Below are 15073 nucleotides of genomic sequence, written 5' to 3'. Positions count from 1 at the left end.
GTTATGCTCCATGGTCCTGGCTGCAGGGATGTAACCTAACGATGTAACCTGACTGCTTTGCTGGGACAAACCATATGGTGAACACTATAGCTGCCCCTTGGCTGGAAAAGGAGATGCTGGATCCTCTGGTAGATTTGGGGGCTTAGAAATCTGGTTACCTGGGAGTTCAGGGCGTGTGGGTGAAGCACAACTGGCCTGTGGTGCAGATGGAGCTCCGACAGAACCCTGAGAAGGTCTTCAGATCTTTTTCTGGGATGTTTCTCTTATTCAGTTGGCTTATCTCTGTCCCATGAACAAAACATTTCTGCCTTACATTGCCTGTGTATCTGGCTTTGACTACTTTTTTTCTTCCCGTACTAGCTATTAATCTTGTATGGGAATGCAAGAAACTTCAAATCTATCTAGCACTCATGGACAGTTGTCCATCTTCAGTGGCTGTGACATGATCTATATCTTAATTTGTTGCATCTTTGTTCACAGAGGTTCTGGACTGTCATAAGAATTATGTATAAAAAAATCGGTTTAGCAGCTACAGATATTTCCATTTTGGAAACCTGTTTATCAGGCATAAGTAGTACTAAATCATTTTATATAGTTGATGTTTTCCTTTTGTAATCCAGATTCTTAGAGAGCTAGATCCAATTTAATTAGCTAAATTAGATAGAATTCAGAACTGGTTTTAATCAACAACTTTATTATTGGAAGAATGCGGCCAATTTTTTTTGTAACCATGCGCTTGATATTTATTTACATTTTGTTTTGCGTGCGGTTGTAAATATCTCAGTGTGCTGCTGCATACCGGAGCTGCTGTAATTCATAGCCCTTACAGCAGTAACTGGCCTTTTTCTGGGGATAAGAAATTGGCGCGGGCTGCTGTCCCGCAGCTGTACCTTGTTCCTATTTGGGCTGTATCTAGATTTTCAGTCACTTGTTTAGTGTAGATATCCTCATAGAACTGCTGATTTTTCTCAAGTCTCCAACAGCGTCTCCTTGGCTCTCCCTTTTTCCCTTCCAGGTTTAATATACATGCTCCTGAAGCACATGGTTGACCGTTACAACCTTTACTATGCTTATCTCCCTGCCAAGCTGGAGAAGAAAATGCACTTTGCAGCTGTGAATCAGGCCCTTGCAGCTCCGATTCTCTGCCTTTTCTGGCTCTTCTTTTTCTCGTTTTTGCGGCTAGGTAAGTATCACCTTTTTCCATTTAGAAGCTGGTCCTACCTCTCTTGCCAACTTACCTGAATTACATGTGAAGTTTCGTAGGTTTTGTGGGCTTTCCTTTTTGCTTGCATAAATGGGAATTCACGGTGGTTACTTGTGGTACTGAACTATACAACATGGGCAGCTTATGCAAGTTTCCACAAGATGATCTGATGGAGATGGCTCATATGTTAACTTAAAACTAATAACATGTTAACTTAAAACTAATAACATGGAGCTCCATATTTCTTCGTTTTACAGGAGATCATGTGTTCCCTAAATCTGTAGAGTTTGAATTGGCCAACTGAGCTGTGGAGTGGCAGACAATAAAAATCATTAAATAAAACAAAAATCTATTCAGAATTAGCTCTTTCTAGTAAGGCGGTCTCTGGCTTCGCTTCCTGAATTTGTGTAGTCCGTGCATGAGTTTAATTTGCCTGGATGAACTGGCTACTGCCTCTGTTGTACTGCTCTCATTTAGAAAAAATAATGTTAAAATGTTGGTTAATGCTAGTAAGACCTGTGTTCTGCGTCGTCAGTCATTTTACATGGAAGGCTGCAGTGAGATGGTGCCTCTCCTCCGTATCATACTTTAAAACTTCATGTTTTGTATGTAATTTATTTTAAAAATGGGGACATGCTTTATTTTGCAAGTATTTGGCCTTGATAGTATTGGCTATGGTGTAGGAACAGCTCTAATGTCAGAAAAGGTAGGATATAGCTGATGGCTTTTTATCCATTATATAGGAGGAAGCATTGGGTGTGGAACAGGGATGCCAGTGGAAGGAGTTGAGCTTCCCTTCTTGGGAAGGAGGCCTTTTATATCTAAGTGTATTTTGCCCTCTTCTCTGCTTTCACAGCACTGGTGACAAATGACTGTGCTTGCATTGTGTTTTTCTCGCACACCAGTAGTAAAAAAGATCCTGCTGGCAGATTGTCATCTAACTTCAGAAGCAGCTCCCTGTGGATGCAAGAGGCACTCAGAACAATTGCTTCAGGCTGTCCATGGATTTCAGCAGATGTCCCTGCGTTACTTGCATGTTTGAGAGGTGTTTTTTATTTCCTCTCGTTTTGAGTGCTGTCTTTGCAACCAGGAAGACCAACAAATCCATGTCCTCTAAAATAACAGCAGAATTTCTAGAGCATACCTTAGAAAAATCAACTCCAAACACACAGCAATTCATGTGCCTCTTTAATTGTTATGAAGGAAAATCCTGGTGTAATAACAAATCTTTATAATGATGTTTTCTGGTTCTGTATTTGTGGTGAAACCATCATTTGTCATGAAAGTGTAATGGAAAACCCAGACTGGATTACCATGCTTGGCTTGGTCAGTAGGGAGGATCCTGTTTGCAGGATGTTGTTCAGTGGTTTATCGGTGCATGGGGCAGTCTAGCCAAGCAGTGTGAGTCTGAGAGGTAGGAACTTGAGGTTTTGATTTCATTAGCATTGATTTCATTTGTTTCTTGTGCCAAAGAGAAGGAAGGAGGGGGGAGAGTACCCTGCTTCCTTATCTGCTAAATAAATCGGTTGATGGGTGTGTAAAGCTTGATTGCTTAGTCATTGATTGGTGTAGTTTGCCTGGTATGGATATTTGTCTGGTTGCAGAGTGCAGTGTTTTCTCACTCATTATTATTAATGTAAGGCTGGATCAAATATCCCTTGACTACATCCAGAGGCGACAGCCTGTACTGGTGTCATTTGTTTCCTTCTCAGTCGCTGCTCTCTTCCTCAGCTCTTGTGCCCTCCATCCACTGTACACCAAAAGCACTACTGGGCCCCTCACCACCCCTGTCTCCTGGGACAGTCACTGGTGTCCCATGTTCTCCAGAGCTGGTGGCAGGGAGCAGCACTGAGGACACAGGGCAGGGGAAACTGAGCTTTGGAGATCACTTCTTCCCTCATCTCTGCTATTTGCCTTGTGGTTCACACCAGACATTGGCTTTGGTGTGGACATGCCTCATCAGCGGGTAAATACTGATGTAACCTGCACATGTGAAAACCACCTCTTCTCCAGGACATGCCAGAATACCCATAGGGAGGGTTTTTCACTTCCCTTTTTGGTTTGAACAGTGACATGTTTGTGGGGTTTGGTTTTGTGTGTGCGGCGTTCTTTTTTTTCCCCTCATGAACAAATCTGCACAGGACTTCTATCACCAGCTAAAAAGTAAAACTTTTCTGTGCCACTGCATATGCTGGGCTTACCACAAAAATATCTGAGGGTTGGGGTTGCTTCTTTTGACTAAAGAAGCTTGGAAACAGCTAGGTGTTGTGTTGTTGTTTGTTTGTGGAGGTTTTGGTTCTTTGTGTTTGTTTGGTTTTTTCCTCCTAATATAATATTTAAGTCCTCTTTGCTGCAAAATGAGGTTTTTTCAGAATATTTCCCCAGTGGATCTGAGGAATTATAAGTCACTGTAATCATTATAACTTTTTCCAGACTAGGTGCTGCTGCCACATTGTTTCCTGTAGTCTCTCTGTCTCTCCTCCTGTCTCTGAAGAAAAACTTACTGTTCAGCTTAGCTCATGTTTACGCAGTTTCTTCACTTGTTCATTTTCCTTGGCTTTCAGTTGTGTCCATATTTTATCATGATGTCCAACACAGACAAGGCTGCTCAAGTTGAAGGTTCAATATCACCAAGTTGTTTTGTATAGGTACCAGAGTCTTGCTTCTTTTTCCCATGTTTTGTGATAGCATCACACTACTGACTGCTTTTCAGCTTGTAGTCATCAGTTGTATTCTGCAGTGCTACTGGCTTGTTGTCTCTCGTACCTAAATTTCAGTTTTCCTTCCATATTGTCGCCATTTACAGTTTTCTGCATACAGTTTCATCTCGCATTTTATTTTTAGTCGAGTTGTTTTTTCTTTTCCGCTTGAAAGAACATGGAGTTGTTTAGTCTATCAAGGTCATTTTGTTTTGTTTTCCTATTATGTCTTTTTCCTTTGGGTTGTTTGCAGGCCATCTAGTTTAGTGCCGTCATTATATTTCATAAACAGACTCTATGTATATATGTTTCACAGATCATTAATGAAAGTATTTTAGAAGTGGGTCCAGAATAGATGGCTGAGAGAGGAAGAGTTGCTCTGAGTCTTGTTTATCATTTGAGTATTGCAGCTGCCTTTCTCGGCCTTTAAGGAAGCTGGGAAAACAGCTTGCTCAGCAATTTGTGCACGACAAGGTTGTCCTGTTTGTGACTGGCACTGGTGTGTCCAGTGCTCTAAGAAAAAACAAAACCAAAACACAACAAAACAAACACAAGGCTTCTGAAAATAGGGAAGATAAAGTAAAAGTTTATTTGTTATTTTCCTGCTATGTATTTTTATATTGTATTCTCTGAATATTTTTCTAGGCTTTAAAGCACCTACAACCATGTTTACCTTCATAGTCGTCAACATCACAATTTTTATTTGCTTGGCTTATACTATTTTTGGCTGTTTTAAGTACCTGAGCCCACTGAATTATAAGGTAAGTGATGGACACCTCACACCTTTCAGCACCTACCTGTGTGCTTGGGGTAGCATCAGCTATTCCTGCTGGGTTGTTTTGTGCCTTCTTGCTGGAAGCGTCTGCCCACAAAGGTTCGTTCCTCCAAGATGGCTAAGGAGGGCTGATAGTAGCTGTCTGCGTTAACAGGAACTGAATTTGGGAGGAAAGAGCAGTATGGAAGAATTATGCAAGAAGATTGGAGGAGAGAGTAGCAGCACTGCACAGAGATCTCTCTGTGCAGGTTTTGGGGCACTTAAAGTCTTTCTATACTGTTTTGACTTACCATTTTGATATTGTCTCTCTTTTCCCCACTTGTTACTGGTTACAGATAGAAGAAGTGCATGGTGAAAGGGCAAGCAGCACAGATGCACCAACCATCCCAACATCTTCTGTAAGAACTTGAGAGTTTCTATTATTATCTTAACGCTTCTTAGGAAAACTGACTTTCTCACCCTGCTTACCAAAGACCTCGGGTAGCACCTATTAGTCTGAATGGAGTGTGGGACTTCCCATACGTGTGTGGGACCAGAGAGCTGTGCTGCTGGGCTCCGTGCCTGTTCCAGAAGTACCTTCGTCTGACCCGTTAGGAGTAGTTGAGACACACTACTTGCAGCATCTCAGTACGCTGTGTTCTGGGCCTTACACCAGGCAGATCCTCACACCTGGACAACTGCCAATGCACACGGTTGCTGCAGCTTTGTGATCTTGAAAGTTTTGACACATAGCATGTCTTACCTGCCATGTCACTAAAAAGGACGTAGAACTGAAGTGCAAGTAGAGGCTTTGTGCCAGTCTACATGCGTTGCACCGGGAAGCATCCATTAGGGTGCAAAAAGCCTTGGGTGTTCAGGTGAAGAATGGGAAATGGATGAAAAGAAGAGTGGCGAGGGGAGAAACTATCCTGGGTGAATCATCCCAATGTTATACGTTGAGAGACTAGTAAAATCCTTAACGCTTGTGCTTTCAGATGTACGTCCCCCGAGTTTTGCATCCTGATTCTACTGAAAGGACGATGCTTGCCCCTGAGGAGCAGCAGTCATACGGCACCATGGGCAACACTAGTTCCAAGGCAGAAGGAATCATAAGCTATTCTGCTGGACCTGCAATTATTGAGCCGGCATCGAAAAGTTCGGTTTGAATACCAGGGACTAACACGAGGTGGAGCACTTGGTCCAGGTTTAGGAGAACTAATTCCCCACCGCCACCTACTAAGTATTCTGTTTAATTTACATATTCTTGCCTACAGAAGAGGTACAGAAATAATTTTGTGTGGTCTGCAGCTGTGTTTGGAGATGAAAAAGCAGCTGCATTGGGCCTGATTGTTTTCCACGCTGTCGACACACACAGTTTGGAACAAACATGTGGAGCACAGAGATGCTGATCCTCAGGGACTTCACTTACGCTATCTCACCACTTGCCTTATGAAGATAATTTATGCTGCCTATGGACAACTGGTCACCAAAGTCAATGCAGCTATTAAAAGCTGTCTTGTATTTATTCAAAATAACTCTAGCTTTAAAAAAAAATATATAATAATAAAAAACCCTCGTTAGTATTTATAAACCTCTCAGGATATGTTAAATCCTGGGGTGATGTCACTTTTGATGAAAATGCTATTTCATGGGCGCCGAGGATGGTGTGTGGGTCTCTCCTCTTGTCACCCAAAGTAGCCAGTGTAGACTTGACCACATTGCTTTTTTTCCTTTAAAGAGATGAGGAACTTACTGTGCACTTGAGTACCAAAAGTACCAAAGCAAAGAGACTGGTTTAAAGAAGGGAGTAATTTATCTGATACTGGTTTTATATATATATTTTGGAAGGATGTTTGGTTTGTTTCTGTTCACTATTTTTAAGGGCCTTCCACAATGCAAGTTCACCTGCCAGCAATAAAGGATGTAAACTTTTTATCTTTCTTTCAATCTTGGGTCAAAATGACGGATCTCTGGGTTTTCTCTATAGTGCCAAATACATGAACTGTAAGATATTAAGTTTTTAAATTATGCAGTAGGTGCCAATTTATTCCAAAGTACATTTTGTCAAAGTGTAACAATCACAAAGCAATAAAACACTGAGTTCAGAGAAATTTCGGGCTGTCTCGATTGACTTATTTTTTTCTTTGTGTATTGAAACAGCTCTTTTGGTAGCTGCCTCACAGCATGATCAGCGTCATGAACTGTTCCTAAGAGCACTGTCATGAGGCTTAGAATGACAGTGTGTCCCATGAGAGATTTGAATACTTTAAAATCTCTCTAGGGAATGAAACTTGGTGACCTTTGGGTAGCAGAATGTTTTTGCCCTCTGCTTGTCTGCTCATTGTTAAACTGTTAGCTCCTGAACTTGACCTTTTCTAGCATGTCTGTGAAGCAGCAGCATCTTGAGATTGGAGTAGAATTTGTGCCATAAACGAGTGTGTGCGGATGTTCAGTGTCTTGCACAGCTGCCCCCAGCTCCCCCAGCCCAGCGCTCCGGACAGATGCTGAGCAGGAGACCTGCCCTGCTGCAAGAAGGACCCTGCAGAGTGCTGATAACCCTGACGAAGAGCCCGTCCTGGTAAGGTACATCTAATAATTAAAGTGGTACCCTCTTGTACAAAAATTGCAATAACCACCATTTAAATAATGTAGCAAGTTTTTTCCTTCCATTCATGCAAAACAGTATTCACAACCCACCTTATAATTTATGTACAGACAAGCACAAGAAACTGGACATCCATGAGTTAACATTTTTATGTTGGTTGTACATTTATCCAACTAGCTGCAAGAAGTCTCCTAGCTCTGTACATTTACAAGATATTCTGGTTCAGCACGCAGGCTCACTGCCCGTATCGCTAACTCTTGGATTCTTCACTCGCTTCAGTAATCCTCACGTGAAAGTTGAGCTGATGTTCTTGATAAAAGTATCGACACTTAAAAAAAGAACCCTTAAAACACACAAAAGAAATTCCTTGAGTCAAAACTGAATGAAATAAAAAAGTTGTGGAGAAAGACAACTATTTTAATAAAGCTTTTATATTTGAAGTCTGTTTTCCTTTGCTATGCCTTTTACAGAGTGCTACTACTTCGAGTTATTTATATACTTTTCTTTTGAGAGGGACTGAGTTTCCTCATTCCTCTTACCCGAGTTAGCAGCTCTTCAATGAATTCCTCTTGGTTCTTAAAAGGCAAGTGAGGAGCCTTTTCTAGAGGGTTTGTGTCAGACTTCTTTATCACTTTGGTGTTGCAGTTTAGTGAGGGGGGTTTGTGTGTGTGTGTTGGAAGGGGGGCGTGTTTTGATTTTTAGCAGTCATGGTATTACTAAAAGTGGTATGTACACGGACTATTGTGAGGGCTTTTTTAGTGACCATGGTATTATGTGGTGTGTACCCTGCATACAAACTGCCATTTAAGTTTGATGTTTGAGCCAAGAAAAAAGAAAACCAACAGGCTTCACTTTTGTTTCTTATCCCCGAGTCTCTCATACAGAAGTGAAGACAGAAGGAGGAGACAGAGCCTGTTGTATTAATCAGATGAGGAGTCTGTGGTTGTTCTGACTCATTTCTAGCTGCAGCATTCCATCTCATACAGGGTCTGCAGAAGCAGTGGACGCTTGATGCATATACTAATTGAAGAATCCAATAAATGATTCAGCTACCACACCTGATCTGTTTTTAATGCTGACCCTGTGGGATTTTTATGCTCTGTGGTGTAACTTTTTTCAACAAGTGACCTTTGATATTCATTGTGAGATTCTATATGTGCTCTTAAGGACACAAACTTGATAGCCGGATTTCCTTTTTGCGCTTGGAAGGATGCTGAACCTCGGGAGTGAAGCTCCTGGTGGCTGGCACAGGCTCTGCGCAGACAGGGCCAGCTCTCTTGTGAACTTGCATAAACCCACCTCCAGCCACGCTAACGTAATTCTGATATAGTGTATGGAAAACCTGCTGGGTAATGGGAAGTTGCATCTTGCTAAAGAGTCATTGCTGGCATTTGGGGAACCGGTTCATGTGCCCGATGGGGAAATCACCTGCATATTTCATTTTTCATGGAGCAGCTGTTCTTGTTTGCCACTGTACTCTGTTGCAGTCAAACTCCTAGAAATGTTTATGGTATTAGGACATGCGCTAGTTTAAGTAAAGGCTGGAATCACTTATTAGTAAATTACCACAAGACCTCCATGTGTAGCAACACACAAATTAAAGGCTGGTTTATCAGCTTTGGTATGTTGTGCTTGCTTTCCTAGTATCTTTTACGTCTTTATCTGAGAGCTGGAAGTAATTAGGAAACTGCACTGACTCTAATTCATTCCTTCGTGCTGGTGGATGTCTCGGAGAGGATAAAATTAGATCAGCAGGAGAAAGTCCTTGCATTCCTTGCTGAGCCTTAGAGAAAAGCTGAGGGATGGAAGTCTCAACAAATGTGGATATTGGCTGCGCTGGATTTGAAATTCATATTTAAACCCATTGCACATTCTTTACTGTTCTTTTTATAAATCTTTTGGCAGGAAGCCTAAGCAAATGGCCCAGCTGGAGTTACTGATCGTAGCTCCCAGAAGCCATATTTGCCGAGATGCCGCGCCTGCTGCTCGCCTCACATTGCTCAGTTGGAACAGCTCCTCCCCTCCTCGCTCCTCACAGAGTCCTTCTTGGCTTCTGGCAGCTGCCACCAGCCCTGCTCCTGCGGAACCTGAATCCTGGACAAGTCTGACCCTCACACGTGCGTCAGTCCTACAGCGTGGTCTGTGGTGGCATCGCTGTGATGCACCTGAGGGGACAAACTCTCAAAGTTGAAGAACGGAGCCCGTTTGATATTTTTACAATTCAGTTTACTTCTGCAAAGACTTCACTATAGATGACTTTCTTCTATAGTGAAGAAAACACCATGTGGTGTGCTGAGACTCTCAAAAAAAACTTGGCTTGTGTAGGTACACCTACCTCTGTGCCAGTTCCAGCTTATTCTGTTTGTGTGCACGGTCTGGTTCACCTCCAGCCCTGTCACAACACATCCCCAGCACCTAAGTGATTGCAATTTCTCATTTGCATCAGGTGTACACACTTGTTCTTTGTTTTCCTTTGGGCTTTCCCCATGTTTCAAGCCAAAGGCCAGACTTCTGTGCTAAGCTTTTAAATGCTTCAGTGTAGCACTAGACCACGTTCTTTCTGTCTCTTTGCAGAAGTCCAGTTCCCAGCTCTGCTCACCCGCAGGTGTGACTTTTCTCAGGTCTGATCTACAGGTAGTTCATGTATTAGCATTTGGATGCCTTTTACTTTCATACATTACAAGCGGGTTGTCCCAGGAGCAGCAGACCACAGAGTTGTTCTCCTGGCTCTTAGCGAGTGAGGTGAGAGGCACTGGAAGATTGGGAAGATGGGGTCTTTGTCACTAACACAAACACAAGTCCATCGAGTACAAAGAAAAAGACGCACTTTATTGTCTCTGAACTGCAGCAATACAAGGAAATACTTTTATGACCCTGGGCATTATTTAGAATTAACTCTCAGAGACGACACACGTCTTCTTAAACTGGCCTTGCGAATTCCTTCTTTGTCTAATCGGAGGACTTCTCAAATGATTCGGCTTGTCACCTGTCTGTAACAGCTGCAAGTGCTGGTTTCAGATACTTCAGAGGTACCGAAGTTGTTCTTTCTGAGGACAGCTGTCTGACACATCAAAAGAGAAAGGAATTGACCAAAAGCAGAGACGTTGCAAATTGCACAATTATAACAGAACACTCTTCCCTCTAATTTTTGGTTCTTGGGTTAACTCCTGGCTCTTGCTGTGCCCTCATCCTGCTGGTCAGGCCATCGCATCTCAGCTGCAGCGAGTGCAGCTTCTCTGTGCTCAGACACAGAACTCCTGGATCATCTTCACTTGTTTGTTATCAGCAGAGCCTGTAAGCATTTGTTGTTTGGAGAGAGTGTGTATTGAGATCAGCTGTCTTTCTATTGCATGTACCGTAATTAGCTTTTAATTCTTTTGATGAAACGGCGAATGTGGCCCCATGAGTTAACTGGTGTAGTATACAAAGCTGCTTATCCCTATTCAATGTGCCTCTGTTACTAACCCCTTTCAAACAGGAGCTTCTGCAGCAGAGGGTGACTCTGGATTCCTGGTTGAAAACAAACGTTGCATTCCTGGAGGAGAATTTGGTCCCATCTGTAGCAGCTTATTTCCTGCCTTCCTAGGTAAGTTCTGATGTAAAACGTATCTGATCTTCTCACTTTCAAATGGATCGAAAGTCCCACCTCAACCAACTTTTATGGCTAATGGAAAGTGATACTATGTGGTGTTAAATAAGGTTTTCACTAACTTAAGGAACTAACTGTATTTCCAACTTCAATTCTGTATGGAATACTCTTTCCACTAAAGTTCTGGTTTGGAAATGTCCATAATGATTAGATTTCCTCAAGTTGGGTTAGATTAAGAGTGTGTATTTTAAAAAGACCACTTCTTACTGCTGTATTTGATTTCCTGCTCAAAAGCTTCTGTTTGTTTTGTGCATGCTTTTTGTGCCCCGCTCCCTTCCCTTCCTGCCAAATAAATAGGTAGAGATAGTATTGTCTGTTAGGGAGAAATGATATTAATTCCGCTGTAACCGTCCTCAGACCTTGGGTTACCTCCTGCTGGATATATGTTCAGAAGGTTCAGTATATTGTATTTGTGTCTAATACGACCCAAATTCTTGGACTCTTAGTTGTCATCTCTCTCAAATTGGTTTGTCAACATCTATTGATATAAAGTTTGTGGTCTCCAGCAGTCCAGAGCTTCATCCCATCTCGTTTCCCTATGATGTGACAGATGTGCGATACATATATTATAACACAGATGTGATAGTGTCATTTTAGGGCCTTAAAACACTTTTATCTTCCAGACTCTAAACTCATGTTTATGTTTAGGTCTTAAAGTAAAACAGCTTTTTCTGAGAAGTCATAGGACAGTGGTTGCAAGATCTGATAGCCTTGAATGAACGCTGTGTACTAGGCCTGTGTGTGGTATTCAGGTGGGAATGGGTTGGACTGTAAATAGCCCAGAAGAGACGGAACATTTCACGTCTGTTTCTAGACTCAGTGGTTAATTAAGTGCTGGTTAATAGTTAATGAAGATGCTATTCTCAAAAGCGATGTTGAAAATAGAGTTCTGGAAATCAAATATTTGGTATGTCATAAGGTACCCCTAAATAAAATGGGAGCCAGAATTCGTTACCTGCTGTGTGGTTGTGAACCTCCAATTTTTTTATGTAGTGACGCCAAATAGCGTAAGTTTGTGACGGAAGTCAGGGACTGGTTTTGAAAGGTATTTATCTGTTGTGCTTCTCAGATGCTTATTGAAAAACGAAAAGTTGCAGTACAGGAGGAAGACTGAGAGCAAAGGGAATGCAAGACAGATGCATTTTTGTGCACAGCTCACTTTCCTTCCGTATGAAAATCTTTCGTGCATTTAGAGCTGTTTTATACTTGTCTTTTCAGATCGATTTGCTCTGTTACAGCCTGCTCTCTTGAAATGTAAAGTACCAAGTTGCTGCTTTCAAGTGATGTTCCACGACAAAACTTATTTTGAATTGATTTCTTTTTTCCCTAAGGCAAGTTATCATTATATTTTTCCCCTTCATCTATAGACATAGAAAAATAAAACCAGCATCTATCTCTACATAGGAAAATGGAGAAGGAAGTGATTTAAAGAATTGTTAAGTACCGTAATTTGGATACAAGCATTTAATTTTTTTATGACAGGGTTCTAGCTTCAGTGCATGAAGTAGGCTTTTCTTATTATCCTATATTTGATGTCAGTAACTTCAAAATTGTTCCTTACAATAGGGAGAATTTGTTCCTTACTGAGACCAGAAATCTGAATCTGCTGGGAAGACGAGGGCAAAAATTGAGAAGTAAATCAGTTGTGCACTTTTTAAGAGGAATCAGTTAGGCAATGATTTCTGTTATTTAGGTTCAAAATGGAAAAGAGAGAGTGGCAAAGGGAGGAGAATTAATTATATTCGTGTTCTGCAGTGGGTTTTTCTGCTCAGTTTGTGTGAGATGTTACTTCATTCCTCTTTGGTTTCTCAGGAAGATTGAGAATGTATTCTGATCACTGCAAAAATCTTTATCAGCCACAAAAGACTGGGAGTAATATAAAAAAAAAAGCCATTGAGACAGAAAGGGCTGCCAAATTGGTGAAGGGTTTGGAGAAGAAGCCATATGAGGAGCAGCTAAAGTCACTTGGTTTGTTCAGCCTGGAGGAAACTGAGAGGAGACCTCATGGTGGTTACAGCTTCCTCACCAGGGGAGGAGGAGGGGCAGGTGCCGAACTCTTCTCTCTGGTGACCTCTGAGCTCTACAGAACCCAAGGGGATGGCAGGAAGATGTGCCAGGGGAGGTTCAGGTTGGACATTAGGAAAAGGTTCTTCACCCAGAGGGTGCTGGAGCACTGGAACAGGCTCCCCAGGGAGGTGTCACAGCCCCAAGCCTGACAGTGTTCAAGAAGAGACTGGACAACACCCTCAGACACATGGTGTGAACTGTGGGGTTGTCACATGCAGGGACAGGAGTTGGACTCGGTGATCCTTGTGGGTCCCTTCCAACTCAGGACATTCTGTGATTCTGTGAAAAATGCAGGGGCAGACCTTAGTTCCCTTGAGACTGTACAAGGATTTGTAGAACTCAAGAGATACAAGTGTATTTACATACAAACTGACCCTAACAATTCAGGCTTGGTTTCAAAAGAGCTTAAGAAGTGCTAGAAGATAAAGCTCCTCTTAGAATTCTTCCATTTGGGGAAAATGAAAGGTTAGGAAATGTGCGCTGAACAGTGATGAGATCCTACAAGGCAGTGATGTCTGTAGCCCAAAAGTGAGAGGAACCACTTAGGTTCAGATGGAGCAGAGCTGCATCCCAAGCTTATGAAGTCGTGCTGAGGGCTGCCAGGCAGACAATGGGAAAAACGTGAGCTGGGCTGGGCCTTTTTGTGCTGCAGAGGAAGGTGCCTCATAGGATCATAGAACAGTTTGGGTTGGAAGGGACCTTCAAAGCTCATCTAGTCCACCCCCCTGCAATGAGCAGGGACATCTTCAACTAGACCAGGTTGCTCAGAGCCCCGTCCAGCCTGGCCTGGAATGTCTCCAGGGATGGGGCATCCACCACCTCTCTGGGCAACCTGGGCCAGTGTTTCACCGCCCTCATTGTTACAAATTTCTTCCTCACACCTAGCCTGAATCTTCACTCCTTTAGTTTAAAACCATCACCCCTTGTCCTGTCTTAAGAGACCCTGCTAAAAACTCTGTCCCCATCTTTCTTAAAGGCCCCTTTTAAGCACTGAAAGGCCGCAATAAGGTCTCCCCAGAGCCTTCTCTTCTCCAGGCTGAACAACCCCAACTCTCTCAGCCCTGTATCTGGGGTGGGACACATCCACATAGTCCTGTGCGGTGGACAGCCAGGGACTAAGCAGCAGTAGGTGGATCTCATTAGGAAGGAAGGATAGATGGGGTATTTATCAGGAAAACAGTATCAGCAGGACAGGCAAAAGTTGGTTTTGCACTGGATGTGGAGCAGATACCAGTGGGGGGGCAAGTCAAGGACTGGGAGGAATTTCAGAGCTGAGTGGGGTTTCTTTTGTCACCTGTCCCCGGGCCGGGCCCTCGCTGGGCACAAAGCCGCCTGCAGCTGCTGCCACTGCCAGGGCCACACAGAGCCCATGGCTCAGCCCTGGGGGCAGGCGGCTTCGCAAACAGGACATCGGCCCCTTGCAGCTGCTGGGGCAGGCAGTGCAGGCAAGGTGAAGCCATCGCTTTCCCTCCTTGCACATCTCCGGTGCTGTTGAAAGAGTCGTGAGTCAGCCTTCACATATAGTTGAGTTTGTCATACTGGTACCTTTGATTCGCTGGGCAGTTGAGTGTAGTCTTGTCGTCTTGTGTTCCTGTTCACCTGTGTGCTGCGCTCCCTCTGCACTGCTCCTCTGCAGTGGTTTGAACCATTGCTGAAAAGGGGGGTTGTCTGTCTTTTTAGAAAGTAGAAACTCATCACTTAAATCTCATTTATCCTTAATCCTATCTGCAAAACTGCAGATACTCAGTTACAAAACACAAGGGAGAGCATGAGTGTCCTTCTGAACATCTTAAAATCCAGTCAGGAAGGTATTTTGAAGACCAAAGTTTGGACTATGTCTATCAAGGGGAAAGAGCTGTCACTCAGTGCAGATCTGTTTATAAATACTGCTCTCCAGAAGACAACTGACAATTGTAATGGGGCTAATTCTTCTGGCAGCACTGGCATAACACCATCAGGGCTGTCTGGCACTGCACAGGATATTTCTTCCATGAAAGAAAACTAATCCCGAGCAAGACTGTTTTAGTGTGAGTTATGTTCCTTAAAGTGCTATTACAGCAAGTAAAACAAGTGGCATCATTTCTCAGTGTTTTAA

At 42.9% G+C, this 15073-nt stretch overlaps 1 protein-coding gene across 1 annotated transcript in view; it reads left to right on the top strand.

Moving 5' to 3' along the window:
• TMEM63A (transmembrane protein 63A) overlaps nucleotides 1-6641 on the top strand; it is a 31176-nt gene extending 24535 nt beyond the window's left edge. The window contains exons 19-22 of the mRNA XM_080341610.1: nucleotides 1016-1183; nucleotides 4549-4664; nucleotides 5014-5076; nucleotides 5653-6641. Coding sequence (XP_080197736.1) covers nucleotides 1016-1183; nucleotides 4549-4664; nucleotides 5014-5076; nucleotides 5653-5823 — 518 coding nt within the window. The 3' untranslated portion in view covers nucleotides 5824-6641. The remainder of the gene's footprint in view (nucleotides 1-1015; nucleotides 1184-4548; nucleotides 4665-5013; nucleotides 5077-5652) is intronic.
• Nucleotides 6642-15073: the final 8432 nt, after the last annotated feature.

This window comes from Nesoenas mayeri, assembly GCF_963082525.1.
Source record: "Nesoenas mayeri genome assembly, chromosome: 3".
In the NCBI taxonomy this organism is placed as follows: Eukaryota; Metazoa; Chordata; class Aves; order Columbiformes; family Columbidae; genus Nesoenas; species Nesoenas mayeri.
This window is presented reverse-complemented; position numbering and strand designations above follow the sequence as displayed.